At 57.1% G+C, this 13,795-nt stretch overlaps 7 protein-coding genes across 7 annotated transcripts; 2 read left to right on the top strand and 5 right to left on the bottom strand.

Annotated features, from left to right (window-relative positions):
• Positions 1-562: 562 nt before the first annotated feature.
• Positions 563-2,013, top strand: BBK36DRAFT_1137776 (FMN-dependent alpha-hydroxy acid dehydrogenase; the record flags this gene model as incomplete). Its single annotated transcript, XM_024893194.1, has 4 exons — positions 563-677; positions 731-1,505; positions 1,567-1,678; positions 1,744-2,013. 4 exons carry the CDS (start codon positions 563-565, stop codon positions 2,011-2,013), a joined length of 1,272 nt encoding a protein of 423 aa, XP_024752657.1.
• Positions 2,014-2,191: 178 nt separating this feature from the next.
• BBK36DRAFT_1110827 (Aldo/keto reductase) lies at positions 2,192-3,159 on the bottom strand (the record flags this gene model as incomplete). Its single annotated transcript, XM_024889634.1, has 2 exons — positions 2,192-3,007; positions 3,088-3,159. 2 exons carry the CDS (start codon positions 3,157-3,159, stop codon positions 2,192-2,194), a joined length of 888 nt encoding a protein of 295 aa, XP_024752656.1.
• Positions 3,160-3,865: 706 nt separating this feature from the next.
• Positions 3,866-5,019, bottom strand: BBK36DRAFT_1000 (hypothetical protein; the record flags this gene model as incomplete). The annotated part of the gene is made up of 2 exons (XM_024888860.1): positions 3,866-3,897; positions 3,963-5,019. The coding sequence occupies 2 exons, from the start codon at positions 5,017-5,019 to the stop codon at positions 3,866-3,868; spliced, it is 1,089 nt and encodes a 362-aa protein (XP_024752655.1).
• A 401-nt stretch (positions 5,020-5,420) lies between these two features.
• On the bottom strand, positions 5,421-7,239 carry BBK36DRAFT_1165614 (hypothetical protein; the record flags this gene model as incomplete). The annotated part of the gene is made up of 2 exons (XM_024894802.1): positions 5,421-5,763; positions 5,819-7,239. The coding sequence occupies 2 exons, from the start codon at positions 7,237-7,239 to the stop codon at positions 5,421-5,423; spliced, it is 1,764 nt and encodes a 587-aa protein (XP_024752654.1).
• Positions 7,240-8,196: 957 nt separating this feature from the next.
• Positions 8,197-10,106, bottom strand: BBK36DRAFT_1109684 (TPR-like protein; the record flags this gene model as incomplete). Its single annotated transcript, XM_024889502.1, has 2 exons — positions 8,197-9,944; positions 10,010-10,106. The coding sequence occupies 2 exons, from the start codon at positions 10,104-10,106 to the stop codon at positions 8,197-8,199; spliced, it is 1,845 nt and encodes a 614-aa protein (XP_024752653.1).
• A 548-nt stretch (positions 10,107-10,654) lies between these two features.
• Positions 10,655-11,408, top strand: BBK36DRAFT_1186797 (imidazoleglycerol-phosphate dehydratase; the record flags this gene model as incomplete). The annotated part of the gene is made up of 2 exons (XM_024896508.1): positions 10,655-10,931; positions 10,996-11,408. The coding sequence occupies exons 1-2, from the start codon at positions 10,661-10,663 to the stop codon at positions 11,406-11,408; spliced, it is 684 nt and encodes a 227-aa protein (XP_024752652.1). The 5' UTR covers positions 10,655-10,660.
• A 289-nt stretch (positions 11,409-11,697) lies between these two features.
• On the bottom strand, positions 11,698-13,093 carry BBK36DRAFT_1132872 (ornithine acetyltransferase; the record flags this gene model as incomplete). The annotated part of the gene is made up of 2 exons (XM_024892045.1): positions 11,698-12,613; positions 12,666-13,093. The coding sequence occupies 2 exons, from the start codon at positions 13,091-13,093 to the stop codon at positions 11,698-11,700; spliced, it is 1,344 nt and encodes a 447-aa protein (XP_024752651.1).
• Positions 13,094-13,795: the final 702 nt, after the last annotated feature.

The raw sequence follows: 13,795 nt of genomic DNA, 5'->3' as shown, positions 1-13,795 counted from the left end.
AGTGTTGCCGCGTCCCGAGATGCTCTAGGGTGTCGCCATGCTTGGCCGTCTCCAGGCAATTCAATTACCCGACCGTCTTATACCATGGAGACAAGACCATCGAAACGGAGGCGGATGTCCGTCTGGAAAGAGGCTTATTATAATTGAATCCTGTCTAAGTCAGTCTTCAGAAGGCGAGATTGTGCCGAGAGCCTACCAGCAATGGCAGGACTCTGTTGGTGTTTGAATTGTTGCACATCTTGCTTCTCTCAGGAACCCCTATCCTCAAAGGACTCAAGATTAACCGTGCTGACGTCAAGCGGACGTGAGATGACTATCCTCCTCTGCTTCAATGTGTTCTTGCGGAAAGAATATCGGACGACGTTCGGAATTTGGTCTCGTGTCGGTTGACTTGAGCTTGATAGTTGCAGAGTTAGCATCAACACGAATCCAAGAATTCTTTCTATATATACTTGGGCATCTCAAAAGTTTATTGAGGATTGTTGAACGAGGAACAAGCCACCAAAACACCAAGATATCACTACGGCAGCAACAGTGAAAGCATCAATTGAACCATCTCAACATGTCTGACCCCAACAACCCCAACATCAAGACCAGGACCACCCCTCAGTGGTCGCTGTACCAGCGAGAGTCGTTCTGGAACACCAACAATGGCCAGTTCCCGCCCTTCAATACCGGTGAGTCCCTTTAGCAAGTCTTCCAAACGGCCAACTACTAACAAGATGCCAAGATCCGGCTGAGATTGAGAAACTGGCCAAGGAGAAGCTCTCGCAGGGAGGCTGGTACTACTCCTCCTGCAACGCCGGCATCTCGTGGACCCATCTCGCCAACCGCCAGGCCTTCTACCGCCACCGCATCGTCCCCCGCATGCTGGTCGACACCAACCAGCGCGACACGGCCGCCGAAATCTTCGGCCACCGCGTCTCCGCCCCGATCGGCTTCGCCCCGATCGGCATCAACCGCATCTACCACCCCACCGGCGAGCTCTCCGTGGCGAAGGTCGCCCAGGAGCTGAACCTGGCGTACTGCCTGTCCTCAGCCGGCAGCTACAGCATCGAGGACGTGGCTAAGGCCAACGGCTCCGGCCCGCGCTTCTTCCAGCTCTACCAGAGCCCCGACGACGAGCTCTGCCTGTCCATGCTGCAGCGCGCCTTTGACAACGGCTTTGACGCCTGCATGCTCACGACGGATACCTGGTCCCTCGGCTGGCGCCACAACGACGTCTTCACCGGCAACTACGCCTTCTACCACGACCACGGCGCGGGCGACCTCGGGCTGCAGGATCCCGTCTTCCAGAAGCGCCTCAAGGAGGCCGGCATCGATCCTGTCAAGAACCCAAAGGAGGCTGGCGCCAAGTGGATCGATGAGAACATCTGGCACGGCCGTGCGATTACCTGGGAGAAGATGAAGTGGACCATGGAGCAGTGGAAGCGCATCAGTGGCGGGCGGCCGTTTTGCTTGAAGGGGATCCAGAGCGTGGAGGATGCGAAGAAGGCAGTTGAGATGTGAGTTGCTGACGCTGAACGCCCAACTTGCCTCATGGAAGCTGACTCTGGAACGTCACAGGGGCGTTGATGGTATTGTTGTGTCGAACCATGCTGGGCGACAAGTCGACGGAGGCATCGCCAGTCTGGATGCCCTTGAAAAGATTGTCGACGCCGTTGGTGACAAGACCTATGTAAGAACCACAGCCCAATCTTTCCCCCCCATTCACCATATCGCAAAGCTGACACTATTCCCAAGGTCATGTTCGACTCTGGCGTGCGCACCGCGGCAGACGTCTTCAAGGCCCTCGCCGTCGGCGCCAAGTTCGTCTTCATCGGCCGCCTCTGGGTCTGGGGCCTCGGCATCGCGGGCGAGCACGGCGTGCGCCACGTCCTCAAGAGTCTGCTGGCCGAGTTTGACATTCTGATGGAGGTGGGCGGGTTTGTCAAGGTGGACGATATTGACCGCAGCTGCATCGATTCTCTGCCCAACTCGTCCAACCTGATTGCCGAGCACTCGGCGATTTAGGGGGGGGGGGGGGTTCGTTATGAATGCCTGTCATTGAACAGATACATGTTGCGTGTACTGATCTGTCGCTGTTGGTGTATTCATGATATAGAATGATATAGAATAAGATGCCTAGTTGTCTAAATTTTCCCAGTCTCCTCGTCACATCTATATAGATATGTACATGTATATAATCTGCTCAGTTGTCAAGAGGGCTAACCGTAGGATCCCACGTCGTAGGCGCATAAGAATCAAACTCCAGCAACGCCATGTCCTCCTCCGTCAGCTCGAAATCAAACACGTCCGCATTCGACTCGATCCTCGCCGGCGTCTCGCTCTTGGGCAACGGCACAAAGCCCTTTTGCAAGCTCCACCGCAGCAGAACCTGCGCGCCGCTCTTCCCGTACTTGTCCGCCAGCGCCTTGACTGCCGGCTCCTCGAACCTCTGCCCCTTGGCGAGCGGGCAGTACGCCTCGACCACGACGCCGTGCTTGCGGCACCACTCGACAATGTCCGGGTGCGCCAGCCACGGGTGCAGCTCCCACTGCCCGACGCTCAGCTCGCCCGCGTTGCCCTTGCCCAGCTCGCCCTCGAGCTCCTCGATGTACGCCAGCGTCTCCTCGAGGTGGTGCACCCCGTAGTTGGACACGCCAATGGACCGGACCTTGCCCTCCTTCTGCGCCTCCACCAAGGCCCTCCACGTGCCCTTTCTCACCTCCGGCCCCCCGTACGGACCGTGGTTCAGGTACAGGTCGATGTACTCGAGCCCCGTCTCCTGCAGACTCGCCTCCACCGCCTGCTTCGTCTTCTCGTACCCGGCCTCAAACACCTTGGTCGTGACGAAGACTTCGCCGCGCGGGAGGCCGGAGGCGCGGATGGCTTCGCCGCAGGCCCGCTCGCTGTTGTACAGGCGCGCCGAGTCAAAGTGCCGGTAGCCGCATTTCAGGGCGTGCACGTTTGCTGCGACGGATTTCTCGTGGCCGATGGTGAAGTTTTTCTCTGGTGAAGCTGCGGTCTAATTTCCATCATCATTATTATTATTAGTGTTGTTACTGTTATTTTCCAGAGTGTATGTATGTGATGGTTGGAACTTACACCGAAGCCCAGGACGGGGATCTCGTAGCCCGAGAGCATCTTGTACTTGGACGAGAGGCTGAGTTGCGCCATTGCGACAGTTGTGCGATGGAACTTTCCAAAGTAGACTGTAAATTGTTGCAGTATAGTTATCCTGCTTAAACACAGAAACAATCGATCAAATTGAGGACCAATTGGCCTCTTAAATATCTTCTTCTCAACTCCAAACAAAGGAAACCCTTCAATTACATCTTCAGCTCCCCACCCAAATCAACACCATAAAACGGCCTTGGTCTTCTCCTTTATCCCCGCCTAAAAGAAAGGCACCGGGAATAGGGCGAGACAGTTGCCGAATCGGGCAATTTCCCACTACCAACTCCCGCCTCCGCCCCGTGAATTACTCTTTTCGTCCGTCTGTTCTCCTGTTACACCGACTTCGATGTTTTATCTCCAGACCCATCGCCAGCCCCCGTCTATAGCTTCACCGTTCTGCGACTATAGCTCTAAAGGCGCCTTACTTGATGCTTACAAAATCGTGTACACGTGCGTTTGAATGACAAATCTTGGTTGGATTACACATTGAGACGTGTCGTATGATCTTGGTGGTTGGATGTAAAATGGCGTGTTTATAGAGTCTTGGTATGCTCGAGCTGCAAATGCCGGGACCTTTCACGAAGCCTTACAAGAAGATGCATGCCACAATATCCCCCAAGAGCCATGAATAGAACATTTCAACAACCTCATAGCAAACCAACCGAGTCAACATATTCCCCTACCTTGAGACTGGCATCCTTCATCCTCACCCATCCTCGAGATAATCCCTCCGAAACGCTATAATTCAACGTCAGCACACCTACAACGCTTACACAGGAGTCCCCAGAGTCCAGACAACTCACCTCCCACAATCAACCCACTCGCATACATGACCCTCGAAATCGGCTTCAACTCCTCCTCCCCCTCCCCCTCCCCCTCATCCAACCACCTCTCCCAAAACCCCAGCAAGCCCTCCGCCCTCGCCCTCAGACTCTCGCCCACATCCCAGCATCCCACCCCCAGCACCGTTCCAAACTCCCGGAACGCGAGCCTCCCCTCCGCACTGCTGCTGCTCCCTCTCGTCAACCTCGTGCTCAGCAACTCCCCGGCAACAGGCAGCGCCCTATCGCAGAACCGCTCCGCCCAGGACTCCTCCTTCCACAGATGCGCCGCCCAAAGCCCCATCCCGACGTCCAAGAAGTCGGTTCCAGGAGACAAGCTCCCCTTGCGCTTCATGAGGCCCCAGTAGTCGTCCACCTCCTTCTGCAGGACGTGCTCCCTATGGCCCTGTCTCGCAGCAGTGTGCTGCAGCAACTTGTACACCGCGTACCCCGTCGCCGCATCGAGATGTCCCTCGCTCGGCACCAGCACGCTCTTCATGTCCATCGAAATCTTCCACACCATCTTCATCCCCCCGGACAGACAATGCACCATGAACCGGGCATGGATCGCCCGCGCCAGCTGAATCCCCAAATCGTTCCACCCCGTCTCGCCCGTCGCGACAGAAAGCCTGTTGAGCGCAAACATCCACAGCGTCAAGTAGTGATGGTACTGACCGTCCCCGTCGCTCCCCTTGGCATCCACCTTGCCGATCCGCAGACCTCCTCGGAGGGGCTCCTCGTCTGTCGCGCCGTCGAGCCGTTTGGTCCCGTCTCTTGTACGCCCGAGGACGTCGTGGACGGTCTCGACGAGGCGTTTCGCCAGGCTGAGATAGACCGCGTTGCCGGTTTCTTTGGACAGCGTGATGAAGTTGACTACGCCAAAGGCGTCCGTCCAGAGATACCGTCCGTGGAAGCCGCCTGCGCCAGGATCATCGGGGAAAGTCCAGGAGTTTGCATTGTCGGGGGAGAGTGTATCAAACGGGCCGTAGACCGTCTTCATCGCTTCCGTGAAGCGGGTGATTCTGTCGGGCTTCGACATGCTGTGTCCTTGTTGCAAGCAAAGACCTCGATGCTGGATCCTACTCCATAAACGTGGACGAAAACACAACGCAAGCAACTTCATTGTCGTGATAGTCCTTGTGAAATAGTAGTCGATTCTATCGTGTTGATGTGATGCCATAATGACGCCTCCATGATGGTGGTCAGCCATCTCGACGTTAGTCCATCGACTATTCCGCCGGTGCTCTGCCACTGAATACCTAGGAAACACTGTAGTCCATCTTCTCAACCAATTGAGTCTTCTCGCATTCTGGATAATCTTTACAATATCTCACAGATTCCCTCGTAGCCACATAAACATACAACCTCTTCATAAAAGCTAGCCATCAACTCACTGAGCATCCCCGTAAACAGCCCCAGATGAAACAAACTCACACTCTCCTATATCCTCCCCAAAGGCCCCTCATACACCCCCAAAGGATGCCTCATCGCAAGCGGCCACAGCTCAAACAAATGCTGCGTCTGCATAAACACCAGCGGCCCCAGGTCATCCCACAGCAGGCTCCCCAGCACCCGCACGACGCCCGTGTACCCCGGCGACTCAGCCGCCCGGTCCCCGTCAACCTCGTTCGGGTCGTAGTATGCGTCAATGGCCATCACAAAGCCCTTTTGCTGCGGAGTGGGCTGGAGATAGGAGTCGATGACGCCCTTGTCGGCTGCCAGAACAATGTCCGTGTGGACGCCGGATGGAAAGTCCTCGGACTCCCTGATTGCTTGGAAATGACTGTGCAGCCTATCAGCGTAAAGCCCCGTGGAAACATGTAAAAGTGAATACGTACGTTCTGAGGGCATCGACATCTCCGTCCGCAACACCAAGATCCCTCGCATCTCTCCAGTAAACCTTGGACCGTTCCCTAATCACCTCCGCCCCCTTCAACCCCCTCCCCCAATCCTGCACATCCTCCTCAAACTTGCCCTTAAAAGCCTCCCACTCCTCATCCGTATGCTCATGCGACAACCGATACGCAACGTATCCCCACTCAAAGTTCGTCTCTGTCCCAAGATACTCGTTCGCCTTCGTCACCCACAGCTCCTGCTCAAGAGCCACAGGCTCTCCTCTCAGCTCCCGCCTCGCCTGCTCCTGGGCCCTCACCTGGCACTGCGCCGTCCGCGCAGTATCCGACAGCACCTCGAAGCCAGTCGGCAACCCAGGCGGGACGTCCATCCCCCCGCGCTCCTGGCCGAGCCACACCTCGGTGCGCGACAGATACTTTAGTCTCAAGTAGTAATCGCCCTTTCGAGCGTGCGTGTTTGCCGAGAAGGAGATGGGCTCCTTGCGGTACGGCTCAGCGGCATCCGGACGCGGCGGCGCATCGTCCTGAGCGGCGAGGCCTGATCCCTCGTATCCGTCCATGGGCAGGAAGATGCCCGAGTCCGCTTGAGCCCCGTTCTCCAGCAGATCGTGGAGCTTGTCCGTCAGCATCCATTGCTGCGAGCTGAACTCGGGCGTTGAAGAAACGTTCGCGAGCTCCTCCAGAATCGGGCCGCGAAGCCGGTCGATGCTGTCGGTTACCCAACGGTGAGACCGCTCCGAGATGAACTTGTAGTGCGCCTTGATATAGTCATGCCATCGAGCCGCAATCTGCACCTCCGGCTGGCCTTCCAACCGATTCTTCGCATTCACCGCATCCTCAAAGTCCTTCAAATGTCCCCAGATGAGATTATACGTCTCCCTCAGCGCATGCTTAATCGGCGGCAGATTTAAATAATGAAACGTATTCGTCACAGCGCAAAGGTACTGGCAGGCCTCGTGAAACCTGTCCGGAGAACTGAGCCCCAGCTCCTCCCACCGCCTCTCAGAAAGCGGCATGATGCCCTCCCACACCCTCGACTTCATCGCGTGAAGCTCCTTCGTAATGGGCACCAGCCGGTCCGCGTCCTCGTGAGAGCCGACGCGCATCGCAATCTGCTGCATGGGAATCTCGTGGCTGGCATCAAACGGAGGCGGCGCCCACGCCGCCAGCGGCTGCTGTATTAGCATTACAATCTCTTCCGACAGGGGCGGGAACGAGGACCGGCTGCCGTCGGGCAAGGTGCCGAACATGGTGGACTCGAGAAAGTGCGGGAGCGTCTGGGGCTCGAGGATGCGGTCGACGATCCATAGCCGCGACTCCATCTCGCTGCGAGGCGTATCTGGCTGGAGGACATGGTCGAGCGCCCCGGACGGCGTGTTGCCTCGGGCGATGCGGTTGTCGCTCATCTGGTTGGTGATGGGGGTCCCGTTCTGACTGAGCAGAAGGTCCAGATTGAGGAGGAGATTTGCCATGTTCATCTTGTCGTCTTGTGCGTAGGTTCTGGTGAGATGGAGGCGTCGGTTGTTGAGAGTTGCGGCTGTAAACCCGGTAATGTCCGTGGCAACACGCCGGGGGCGTTCAGAGGGTAAATAACCAAGACTGAATCTCTGAGAACGACAGTGGAAGAACCGAGTGCATTGAGCGATCCGAGTCCTCGACGCGATTCTTTTCATCCTCTTATATCCCCTGAGTGTCTTGATGAGACGACGTTGTGAGACCCGAGGCTCAACGGCCAAGTGGGCTGAGAACAGGCAAATTGGGCCCAACTGGCTGTGGCTGCCTGGCGTGCCTGGAGCTAGTGAGGAATTAACGAAAACAGCGCCAAAGGATCATGGTAGCAAACTTGAGTCGCTACTAGTTGAAGCGATCAAGCGTGCAACTCATCAGGGGTCGTGCCGGGGTGCCGATGGACATTGACTGGAAGCAAGCAAGCAATAGTGTACCAATCATGTGATATTTGTTACTTAACCGGAGACCATAAAGAACACCATCAGGTGCCCGTATTGCGAGGAAGCGTTGTGAGAGACTGGTGGTTGAAGGTAAGCACAGGAAACTTCTCAACTCTCACCAACAGACAACAACAGTAGTCATACTTCTCGATTGTGACACAAACCCGTCCCTGTCACTCGCAAACGGCTCTCTGCATAATACTCCGTACAGCCAGAAAAGACAAGCCAATCCCTGCTGTATCTCTAATCCATCCAGGCAGTCTGATTCACCCAATTCCCCATTCACCCAAGATCTCGGGAATAAACAAAGGACATAAAGAAAAAAAAGCCAAGTGTTCAATCGCCAAAACGCCCCAGGTTAGCCACGCTCACTCCCGCAACCTCTTCGATCCCCCGATACACGTAAGTTGTCTCCTAGACCCCGTCATTGTCATCGTCAGTCATGTCCATGCCGGCCCCGTGGTTTTCGTTATCGCTGTCGTCATCAAGCAGCATCGTCCGCCTCCTGCCCACTCGCCCCTTTCCCTTGTCCATCATGCCGGCGCCCGCCTTGTTGCCGTACACCTTCTGAGACGCCTCGGCCTTGCGCCTCTCCAGCTCCAGATCGAATTCGGCCAAGTCTTCCGCCTCCTCTTCCGCGGCGCCATCCAGCAAGGCCGTCTCTTCCAGCGCCTTGTTCAGCAGCTCCGTCGCGATGCTATCCTGGGGCTGGATAGCGAGGGCCTCGTGAAGGACAACAACTGCCTCCTGTGGCTTGTTTTGCTCCATCAGTATGAGCCCCTTGGCGCTGAAGATTGCCGCATTCTTGCCGCCTGCTCGCAACACCTCGTCAAACTCCAGCAATGCCCGGTTGTAGTGCCGCAGCCGGCGGAAGGCGTGTCCCAAGTTTGTCCTCGCCGCGAGCCATGCCGACGGCTCGCTGTCGTTCTCGTCGGCCACCTTGAGGGCGGCTGTGAAGTACTGGACAGCTTCTTTGGGCTTGTCCTGATGGTACTTGACAATGCCCATCTCGTTGAGAAGCAGTGGATCTGTCTTGCACAGCCCGTAGGCGGTCTTTAGGAATTCCTCCGCAATGGTCATGTTGTTGAGCGCGTGGTTCTGCATCCCGAGGAATATCTGCGGCAGGTGGGTGCCCATGAAGAGACGAGCCGCCGTCGAGTATGCCGAGATGGCCTGGTCGTGCTCCCCCTCCTCGGCGAATGTGTGCGCGAAGCCTATCCAGGCAGGGCCGAAATGTGCGTCCATCATGCTCGCTTTGCTAAAATACCGCCTGGCTTCTGCAATCTTCTTGATGCTGAAATAGTAGATGCCCACGGCCAGCCACGTACAGGGCTCCTCGGGGTGGCTGTCTGCGAGGTCGTGGGCTATCAGGAACAGCAGGTTCTTCATCTTGAGCTCGTAGAGACATGCCAGGTGGACGGGGTATATGGCGAAGTTGTACTTGTCTTCTTCCAAGATGGCGTTGGTGATGGTCAGGGCGTCTCGGTACCGGCACTGCGTGTACAGCAAGTCGGCGCGAGCGAGCTGCAGGTCGGGGTTAGCGGCCAGCTGGTAATGCGTAGACAGCGACTCGTAAGCCGTATCGAACGCCGCGGGATTCCGGTACTTGGACAGCCGCGTCGTGTAGAGCATCTTGGTGAACTCGGCCGCCTCCTGGGAGTGTATCGAGTCAAAGTCCAAGCTGTCGAGGAACTGCCACTCCTCGTCTGGCGACAGTAGCGAGTTCTTCATCAGCTGCTGGAAGGCCTCGAAGCACTGCACGTCGATGCGCACCGCATCCTTGTAGCACTCCTTGGCCCGGTCAAAGGCGTTTTGCTTCGCATAGCAGATGCCCCGGAGGAAGCACATGGCCGCCTCGAACCGCCGACTCGCCGCCTCTTCGTCCGCGGCATTGTCGTCTCGCCTCCGTGTGCTCCGCGGCTGGTTGGAGGCCTTGCGCTTGTTGCTCGAGCCGTTGGCGATGAGGTGCGTCGGATTGCGCTCGCCGAGGACAGCCAGGGCCTCTTCGAATCGGGACTGCTTGATGAGGCAGTGGCCGGCAAGATAGCGGCAGGCCGGGGTACGGCTGATGAGATCTTGCTTGGAGAGGAACGACTGCGCACGCGTGTAGTTGCCAGTCGCAAAGTGGACTTGGGCCAGCCAGAAGGCATCGTTGTCGTCGTCTGTGAGCAGGATCCGTGGGTTAGCCGGGGTTCGCAGGATTGGGTCTCTCCATTGGCTGACTAACTGGTCATGGCGAGGAGCTTGTCCCCAATAAAGATGGCCGATTCATATTGTGCCTTGTTGAGGGCATCCTGCCTCCAGTCCCGTAGAAACTCCTGCATCCTCTAGCATCGAGAGGGGGACGTGGACATGACCGCCAAGAAGGAGGAGGAAAGGAAAAGAAGGGATTGATTGAGTAGAATCAGAGAGAGGAGAACAAATCAGGATAGGTATTCAGCAGGGTAACATGGCGTAAGTGTCTGGCGGCAGAGGGTCTCGCAGTCGTATATCCAAATCAAGTGACGATGTCGACGCGAGACTTGTCTGAAGCGCGTAAAGTTTGTTTGCTTCGATTCATGTTGCCAGGGAGTCAGACGGCACTGGGCTGACAATTACAGCTGTGCTACAGGGGGTTGACCTCAGCGGATAGCGGGGTTGTCCCGCTGAAGCTACCCCTCATTGCAGCGACATTCAGGCCCTCATTCCCTGGGGCAACATGCAGGCGGCGAAGTATTGGGAAAAAATCATAGACTCACCTCCGATACAGGAGCGAGTCAGGTTTGCAACTCTTCAATTGTTAAAACTCCAGCGCTTGACACTATCAAGGCTTTTTCAGAGGAGGCAACTCGACGTCAACTCCCCCAATCGCATCATCATAATCAAACCGTGCACAACAATGGCCTCCTCCGCCCCCGTCCGCGCCGCCGCCCTCGCCCGCGACACCAAGGAAACGTCCATCCAGATCGCCCTCAGCATCGACGGCGGCGAGCTCCCCAAGGATGCCGACCCCAGGCTGCTCGAGATCGCCAGCCCGCACGCCTCGCAGTCCAGCCCGTCGCAGGTGATTGCCATCAACACGGGCATCGGCTTCCTGGACCACATGCTGCACGCGCTGGCCAAGCACGCCGGCTGGAGCATGGCGCTCAACTGCAAGGGCGATCTCATCAGTGCGTCTCCTCTTCCAATCTTTGCGACGAAAAGTACCATGAACTGATTTGTGAAATGCAACAGTTGACGACCACCACACTGCCGAAGACTGCTGCATCGCCGTCGGCGACGCCTTCGCCAAGGCCCTCGGCAACCTCGCCGGCGTCGCCCGCTTCGGCTACGCCTACTGCCCCCTCGACGAGGCCCTCTCGCGCGCCGTCGTCGACCTGTCCAACCGCCCCTACGCCGTCGTCGACCTGGGCCTCAAGCGCGAGTTCCTCGGCCAGCTGAGCACAGAGATGGTGCCGCACTGCCTGCAGAGCTTTGCGCAGGCCGCGCGCGTGACGCTGCACGTCGACTGCCTGAGGGGCGACAACGACCACCACAGGGCGGAGAGCGCCTTCAAGGCGCTGGCGGTGGCGATCCGGATGGCCACCACGAGGGTTGCCGGCAAGGAGGGCGAGGTCCCTAGCACCAAGGGGACGCTGAGTGCGTGAGGAACGAAATGGGGAGGGATGAGGAAAGAGAAAAGATAAAAGAAAGTGAATGGGCTATAGAACGAAAAAAGATCTCACAGTGGATGGAGTTTGGAGTATTTGTGGGATATTGGCGCCCCTGATGGGATGCGGTTGGATATCTCGGGCTATACAAGACGAGCTCTTACAGAGAAGCAATCTCGATATTGCAATACGAATAGAAATTATTTGGATACCCAACCTACTATATGCGTACAACCAAACACCGTTTTATTCGCCCCTATATACACACTTCGTCATACGGCCCCCTTCACGTCCTGTAGTCTCCGTTGATCGTCACGTAGTCATGGCTGAAGTCACACGTCCAGTGAACGATGCTCTTATCACCCGTCCCCAGCCTCACCAAGATCTCCAAGTCCTCCATCTCGAGAATCTCACTCGCCCTCTGCTCATCGACGTTCTCCGGCTCCCCGTTCACCAACAGCTTCAGCTCGGCCGAGCCATCAGTAGGAACAAACGACACGCTCGTCCGCTCGGGGATAATCTCAGGGACGTCGTTGACGGGCTGCCCGGGAGGAGAAATCAGGGCATATCCAGCGGCGCACAGAATACGCCCCCAGTTGGCATCCTTGCCGTACAGAGCCGTCTTGACCAGCGGCGAGCGCGCAATGGCACGGGCAATCTCGCGCGATGCCGCCTCGGAGGCTCCATCGACGACGCGGATGGTGACGAACTTTGTGGCGCCCTCGCCGTCACGCACGAGGTACTTGGCCAGCTCGGCAGAAAAGTCCGTCAGGAGGTCGCGGAAGGCCTCGTAATCGGCGCTCTGCTCAGACGAAATCTCCGTTCCGCCGGCAGCCCCGTTGGCAAGCAGGGCAACGGTGTCGTTGGTCGACGTGTCGCCGTCAATGGTCAGCGCGTTGAAGGAGCGGTCGACGGAGTACTTGAGCAGCGGGTTCATCAAGGCCGGGGCGATGGGGGCGTCGGTGGCCAGGATGGTGAGCATGGTGGCCAGGTTCGGGGCCATCATGCCGGCGCCCTTTGTCATGCCCGCGATGCGGTACTCGACGCCGGGGGACGAGGGCAGCGAAAAGGTCCTCGACAGGAGCTTGGGGAATGTGTCGGTGGTGCAGATGGCCTTGGCGCAGTCCAGCCAGTGCCGGTGGGAGTCTCCGGCCTGGTGGTAGGCCACGGGGATGTGGTCCACGATCTTTTGGATGGGAAGCCTGGGAGAGAAGTTAGACAAGGCAATTGACTCGTGTATGTGTTTCCACTAACCTCTGTCCAATGACTCCCGTGCTCATCACCAGCGTCGAGTCTTGGCTGCCAACCCTCTGATCCGTCGTCCGCGCCATGCTCGCCGCATCCTCCAGGCCTCCGACACCGGTCACGGCATTGGCATTGCCCGAGTTGACAATGACGCTGCGCAGGCCGGCGTTGGCCCTGCTCTTGAGGATGCCGCGGCTGAAGGTGACGGGCGCCGCCTGGAACTTGTTCTTGGTGAAGACGGCGGCGGCCGAGGCCGGGCGGTCGGAGGTGACGAGGGCCAGGTCCGGCTTGGTGGTGTTGCCGGGCTTGACGCCGACCAGGACGCCCGAGGCCAGGAAGCCCTTGGGGTAGGTGCCCGACGTGGGCACGTACTTGAGCTTGGCCGGCGGGATGGCGCTGGCCAGGCCGGTGGAATAGGCGCGCTTGAACTTGAGCATCGTGGGCGTGATGGTTGTTGGGGGGGGAGGTTTGAGCTTTGTGAGCTGGTGGGAGCTATAAAATACGCTCAGGTGTAGGGGAGCTGCTATGAGTCAAGTCCCGAGGTACCATGATATTTTATTGATTCTCTATCAAATCTACTTCTAAGAGCATTTCAACAGGAAGTTAAGTACGTTCATGAGTGCCTATATTCAAGCGGGTATCCTGTCGTCAGAATCCTACTGAATTGTAAACTACATGATCGTTGTTTGTTAATTTGGTCAATTTGTGAAGCATCCCAGCTACTGCAAAGTACACACCACCAATCTCATATATAGAAGAGTTGCACGGCAGTAATAGAGTTCAGACAACATCAAGCGGCTACTTCAGTTACAAAACTTCACTTCACCTCTTTTTCTCCATCACTTCATCATGATGCACCCTCAATTGCATCTCATATCATCTCCTTGCACTGCTTCTGCCTGCTTCTGCCTGCTTGGCTGAGCCACATGAGCAACTGCCTACATCGGCCTTGAGCTCAAATTCACTGCAGCCAATAGGTAAGGTATTGCTACTCGTCGTCCGTGCTGACCTAACCGCTGACTCACCATGGCCCCACACCGCGCCTATAAAACCTCGTCTGCCCTCCCGCCCTTCTTTCAACCTTTTCTTTTTCCCTTTTCCTTTTCCTCATCCAAGTGCACGGGCGTTTTCCTTCTCCG

Source organism: Trichoderma citrinoviride (genome assembly GCF_003025115.1).
Source record: "Trichoderma citrinoviride strain TUCIM 6016 unplaced genomic scaffold BBK36scaffold_2, whole genome shotgun sequence".
In the NCBI taxonomy this organism is placed as follows: domain Eukaryota; kingdom Fungi; phylum Ascomycota; class Sordariomycetes; order Hypocreales; family Hypocreaceae; genus Trichoderma; species Trichoderma citrinoviride.
Note: the sequence above shows the minus strand (reverse complement) of the source record. Positions and strands in the feature narration are given on the sequence as shown.